The sequence below is a fragment of the Ovis aries genome, chromosome 3 (genome assembly GCF_016772045.2).
Source record: "Ovis aries strain OAR_USU_Benz2616 breed Rambouillet chromosome 3, ARS-UI_Ramb_v3.0, whole genome shotgun sequence".
In the NCBI taxonomy this organism is placed as follows: domain Eukaryota; kingdom Metazoa; phylum Chordata; class Mammalia; order Artiodactyla; family Bovidae; genus Ovis; species Ovis aries.
In genome coordinates, this window is record NC_056056.1 from 214073759 (window position 1) to 214080006 (window position 6248).

The window sequence follows — 6248 nt, forward strand, 5'->3', positions numbered from 1 at the left end:
AAGGTGGTGGAGGGGGAGGCAGACAGGAGTAGGTGGTGGGCGGCAGGAGGGGCTCAGGACTCTGGGGTGGGCCCCCTAGGCAAGGCTGCAGACAAAACCCGGGGGCCTCGGGGAACCCCCACCAACAGAGCAGGGAGACAAAACAGACAGATGATCGCCTCTGGGCATCTGAGGTGGAAAGGCTGGGTCCTGGGGTCTCTCAGTGCCAGCTGTGGTTTCAGACTGTCTACTGATTGTCTCTGGGCAAGGATGGTCGCTTCTGGCCTTTTTGACAGTAGAGGCCACTGGGCGAGGTGACCGTCCCTGCCCCCCTGTCTAGTTTCGCCTCTGAGTGTCTTACCTCCTGGGGCCTCTCTGAGATCAGGATGAACCCGTTGTTGTCGACGACGAAGCAGTCCAGATCCTGGGGAGAAGCCCAGAAGGAGGTCACGGCCAGGCCCTAGCACTGACCCCTGCTGGGCCACGTGGGGAGGTCACTGCATGGAGCCCAGGCCGGGGAGCAGGGGCTGGCCCATCGGGGGGCGCGAGCGGGGGCCGCCCCTACCCCCCTCCCGCTGGGGAGGCACTCACACTGTCCTGGCAGCTCTCTTGGCACGGCCCCTCCGCGGCACCACACTGGAGGGAAGGGCAGAGCTGTGAGTTGTGTATCCGTGTGTGAGTGTGTGATGTGTGTGGTGCAATGTGTGTGACGTGTGTGTGAGTGATGTGTGTGTTATGTGTATGTGTGATGTGTGTATGATGTGTGTGTGATGTGATGTGTAATGTGTGTGGTGTGTGATGTGTGACGTGATATGTGTGATGTGTGTGATGCGTGTGTGATGTCTGTGGTGGGTGATGTGTGTGGCATGTGTGTGATGTGTGTGGTGTGTGATGTGTGTGATGTGTTTGTGCATGGTATGTATGTGTGTGGTGTGTGTGTGATGTGTGTGATGTGTGTGTTATGTGTATGTGTGATGTGTGTATGATGTGTGTGTGATGTGATGTGTAATGTGTGTGGTGTGTGATGTGTGATGTGTTTGTGATATGTGTGATGTGTGTGATGCGTGTGGCATGTGTGTGATGTGTGTGGTGTGTGATGTGTTTGTGCATGGTATGTATGTGTGTGGTGTGTGTGTGATGTGTGTGGTGTGTGTGGTGTGTGATGTGTGATGTATGTGTGATGTGTGTGATGTGATGTGTGTGATGTGATGTGTGTGGTGTGATGTGTGTGGTGTGTGTGGTGTGTCTTGTGTGTGATGTGTTTGTGCATGGTATGTGTGTGGGTGGTGTGTGTTTGATGTGTGTGGTGTGTGTGTGATGTGTGTGATGTGTGTGGTGTGTGTATGATGTTTGTGGTGTGGGTGTGGTGTGTGATGTGTGTTGTGTGTGATGTGTTTGTGCATGGTGTGTGTGTGTAGTGTGTGATGTGTGTGATGTGTGTGGTGTGTGTGTGTGATGTGTGTGGTATGTGTGTGATGTGTGTGTGGTGTGTGTATGATGTTTATGGTGTGTGTGTGTCTGATGTGTGTGATGTGTTTGTGCACGGTATGTATGTGTGTGGTGTGTGTGTGTGATGTGTGTGGTGTGTGTGGTGGGTGATATGTGACGTGTGTGTGATGTATGTGGTGTGATGTGTGTGTGATGTGTGTGTGTGATTTGTGTGATGTGTGATGTGTGTGATGTGTGTGGTGTGGTGTGATGTGTGTGGTGTGTGTGGTGTGTCTTGTGTGTGATGTGTTTGTGCATAGTATGTGTGTGTGTGGTGTGTGTGTGGTGTGTGTTTGATGTGTGTGGTGTGTGTGTGATGTGAGTGGTGTGTGTGTGATGTGTGTGGTGTGTGTGTGATGTGTGTGGTGTGTGTGGTGTGTGATGTGTGTTGTGTGTGATGTGTTTGTGCATAGTATGTGTGTGTGGTGTGTGTGTGTGATGTGTGTGATGTGTGTGGTATGTGTCTGGTGTGTGTATGATTGTGTGGTATGTGTGTGTGTGATGTGTGTGACGTGTGTGGTGTGTGTGGTGTGTGTGGTGTGTGATGTGTGACGTGTGTGTAATGTATGTGGTGTGATGTGGTGTGTGATGTGTGTGTGTGGTGTGTGTGGTGTGTGGTGTGTGTGTGTGGTGTGTGTTGTGTGTGTTGTGTGTGATGTGTTTGTGCACGGTGTGTGTGTGTGGTGTGTGTGGGGAATGGAGCCCACAGGACACCTGTGGTGTGCATGCGGGGGTGTGTCACATGCCTGTGTGGTGAGAGCGGTGTGTGCACACGGGGGATGTGTGTGGTGTGGCGTGTGTATGGTGTGTTCCTGTCGTGTGTGCCCTGTGTATGTGCACGGGGGGTCCGGGGCTGCGAGGCGGGCAGGGCCTCGCTGGTGGCAGCAGCTCAGGCGCCCAGGTCGGGGTCTTCACCCTGAGTCCCGCCCGCACCCCAACACGCACCTGCCGGGTGGCGGCCCAGAAGCTGCGCTGCAGGAATTCCATCCTCATCTGGACGCCCACGGCTGCCGCGGAGCGGGGAGGGGGGCGGCGAAGAGAGGGTGAGAGAGGTGTTGGATCCCAGCCCAAGGGAGGAGGTGCATCCGCAGAGGGCTGGGGGCACCTGGCAGCCTGGGCCGGGGAGGGGGAAGCGTGGCTCGGTCTCTCCAGAGCCGACAACACCAGAAAACACCCCAAGATGCGATGATGAAGTCAAAGAGCCGGGAGCTCGAGGTGGGTGCCCGGGGAGGTGGTCCCACGTTCCCACTGAGACCCAGGTTGGAGTCCAGGGCCCTGTGGGAGCGATACCCCTCCACCAGCCCGCTCAGGGCCCCATGTAAGAGGCCCCTCCTTACAAAGCAGGACCCGGTGAGCAGGCCTGCAGGAAGCTCCCAGCCCCGGAAAACCCGGCTCGATGCCGCTGCTTACAAGAGCCACCATGCCTCTCTGGTCCCCAGACAGGCTGGGAGAATGTGAGGTGATGCCCGGAGGCTAGGAGAAATCTGGGCCCGGAGAATAGGAAGACAGGCAAGTTGTAGAGAAAGAGAAAGCATAGGGAAACGAGGCCGCTTCCTACCATCAGGGATAAGGATAAGAGAAAATGCCCTGGGTGTCAGACAGCTAAAGCCCCGAGCTTGAGTCCACACGGTAGAAGGCTGGGCAGTGGGGGGAATCCACGCCCAAGTCACCGGCCCCTAAACACGAGGAAGACCTACCACCCGGGGTCTCTAGGGCCCTGGCTGCTCTCTCCTCTGGGCCTGACGTGAGCCCCTGTCGGGAGGGCGCTGATGGACCTGGGCAAGCCCCCTCGCGGTCTGCGGCTCCTTCCTCTGTGAAATAGGGACCGGTCGGGGTCCCCAACATTCTGCCATGTTCATGAGACCGCGTCACCCCAATGGGGAGATTTCCTGCCACAATCGAGGGCTTTGCTGCTGTCGGGTCTGGGGTGCGTGTGTATGAAAGGAGTGGGTGGGAAGGAGACAGGACGCTCCCCTCCCCCAGTTGTCCCTATGGCTGCAGGAGGCCCCTCAGCCCTACCCCTCGTTTCTCCTGTTACAACCTCCCCTAATGCTCACTTTACTTATTCATTTTTAGTCTTTTGGCTGTGCCGCAGGGCATGCAAGATCGCAGTTCCCTGACTGAGGGACGAGCCTGCACCCCCTCTCCTGGCAGCGTGGTCTGAACCACTGGGCCGCTGGGGAAGTCCCCTTGCCCTTCATTTTTAGACAGACTTCTCTCACCTGTAGGGAGAAGCTGAGCGAAAGAGGAGGCATCTTCTAACAATGGCCAGAGGGGAGCAGCGTGAATGGTTCAGGATTCAAGAAACCCTGACCCTGGCCTCTGGGTCCAAGCTCTCAGACTCTTTCCAGAGCCAGACTCAGCCTTGCCACTCCATAGCTCAGGGCCAGGTCTCCTGGAGGTATGGCATTTCCAAACTGGAAGAAATTCTGGGATTCTAACCCAGGGCATCTCGAGAGGGCGGGGCCAAGGTTTCCCTAATGAGACCGGGTTTTGAGGCTCATGGGTGGAGACAGAGGAGCAAGGCCCCCAGCCTGTTCTCCGGAACCAGGGTCCATCTCACAGTGGATTCACGAGCCCCTCCAGGCCCTAGGCCCTGGTCCTAGGACTTGGGACATCTCACTGCTTGCTGTCAGTCCACCCTGGTCACCAGTAGGCATTTCAGACTTCATTGGTCAAAACCCGACTGTGGCTCTTTCTCCCCAAGCCTGAGCCTCCTTGAGAACCCTCCCCGCATGAGGCCACAACGCCCACCTAATGGTCACCATCTTCCCACGTCCCGCCAGGGTGCTGCTGCCCTTGTTGCCAAACTTCATGAATCTCCTCACTCTCTCCAACCCCACCACCATCTGGATTAACGCCCCAGACCCCCCAGCGGATCCTTCCCCACGGAGCCTAGAGAGTGGCCTTCCTGAGGGAAGTTGGGTCTCTCCCTTGCTCAGAACCTTCCAAGGCCTTCCTGCTGCCCTCCGAACAAAATAGAAACTTCTCTGTGGTTTAGCATCCAAGGTCCTGCCGATCTCTCTGATTTCAGCCTGAATCTCTAACTCCCTTGAACAAGCCTGTTCCCCGCCCAGGGCCTTTGCACCTGCCGCCTGCTCCCCTCCACCAGCACCCCCACCCTCGGAATGCATTTCCCTAGAATTAATGAAGTGCTCCTTCTTACAACTGGATCTCAGTGCAAACAGCATCTCCTGAAGCAGCGTCCTGACCTCCCAGATAACGAGGTCCTCCCCTCGACTGGCCGTTCACATTCTATCTCATCACCCTTCATTTTCTAGGGAGCATGACATTTACTTTCCTCATCCGTAGTCTGTCTTGCCCCACCTAGAATTGGCACTAACAGTGAGCAGGGGGCTGGAATTCCCTAGCCCCGAGAATAAAACTTAGCACATGGCGAGGCTCTCAATAAATACGTTTCGAGCTAAATAAAATAAATGCTTGTGTATTCTGTGGGGGCCTCGCAGAACTCCTCTCTCCATTCAGAGCCCCTCCTTCCTAAAGTTGGGGGTCCTGGATGCTGGAGAGGTCCCTCTCCTTCCTAGAGATAGGGGTGCTGGATGCTGGAGATCCAGCTGTGCCTGGTGCCCTAGAGGACCCAGGGAAATCCGCTAAGAGTTGGGGAATTCAGGTGAGACACGAAGAGTAATTTCCTAGGGAAGAGCTGTTAGCTGCTGAGAGCAGGGGTTGGTTTAGAGTGAGGAAGGCAAGGTGCGGGGCCTGGGGGAAGACAAGGGGGCAGGAAGGGGGCATCTTCAAGGATTTAAGGACAACTCACTCGCTGTGTTCCACCACACCTTACCTGGGGCTCGAATCATTTCAAACCCTTTTGTTCAATGCCTGCCTCACAACCCGAATCGTGCTTTTCCACCCCATCAAAGAGCCCAGCCTCCTCGGGAGACTCCACGGCAGCTCTCAGACCTCATCCCTCGCTCCAGTGGGCCCCAGGCTGGCCACCCCTGCCTGGCAACCCCCCGGAAGCCTGCTCTGTGCAGGTGAGACCACCCCTCGGTCCTGGGTTGCAGATGGAGTGGTGAAGAGTCAGTCCCTGGCTGAGGCCGAGGGCGGGTGAGACCTCCATCCTCCCAGCCTTCTGTCCCCACCCCCCCAGGCCTGTGCTTGGCGGGTCCTTGCATCAGAGCCCGACCTCGGTCCCTAGGGGGACCTGCCACAACCTGTTGGAGGGGGAGCGATCGGACCCCCTTCCTTCTGCCCCTACTCTGCCTGTCCCCCTGATCCACGCCGCCTCATGCCCTCCTCTGCCTGCTTCCTGCAAAGCAGTTTTTCTTTAAGACCCACTCGCTCGCTCGGCTGGCAGACAAAGAGCCTCAATAAGGCCACAGGCAGCAGACAGCTTATCAAGATGCTCCTCTTTGCTCTGCGTCCTGGCTGTCACCTCCGCGTTGCTTTGTCATCACAGACGGCAAAACAAAACAGCCGCGCGGCACACGCACACACCCGCCCCGCCGGAGCCGCCGTGCCCCAGGAGTACGAAACTCCATCATCCCCCTCGCTCTCCTGTCGACCGTGTCCTTGAAACCCAGCGGCAGGCAGTGCTGACCTGGGGGGTCGGGCGGCTGTGGGTCGAAGGGGCCCATCCTTTATGTAGCAGCTGGGGAGCCGGTGCTCAGGGACCCCAGAGACCTTGTCATCCACCTGTCCACTCTGGGGCAGTGAGTAACCCCGCAGTCCGGTTAACAACAGCTAATGGCTGGTTGTCAGAGCCTCTGGACCCTGACACCTGGCTGAGCTCTTCCGTCCCTGCCCATTCCTCACTCAGC

At 57.0% G+C, this 6248-nt stretch overlaps 1 protein-coding gene across 1 annotated transcript in view; it reads right to left on the bottom strand.

Moving 5' to 3' along the window:
- CACNA2D4 (calcium voltage-gated channel auxiliary subunit alpha2delta 4) overlaps positions 1–6248 on the bottom strand; it is a 67964-nt gene that overhangs the window by 6588 nt on the left and 55128 nt on the right. The window contains exons 27-29 of the mRNA XM_027965995.3: positions 2413–2474; positions 571–615; positions 341–403 (exon numbers count right to left, since the gene is read on the bottom strand). Coding sequence (XP_027821796.1) covers positions 341–403; positions 571–615; positions 2413–2474 — 170 coding nt within the window. The remainder of the gene's footprint in view (positions 1–340; positions 404–570; positions 616–2412; positions 2475–6248) is intronic.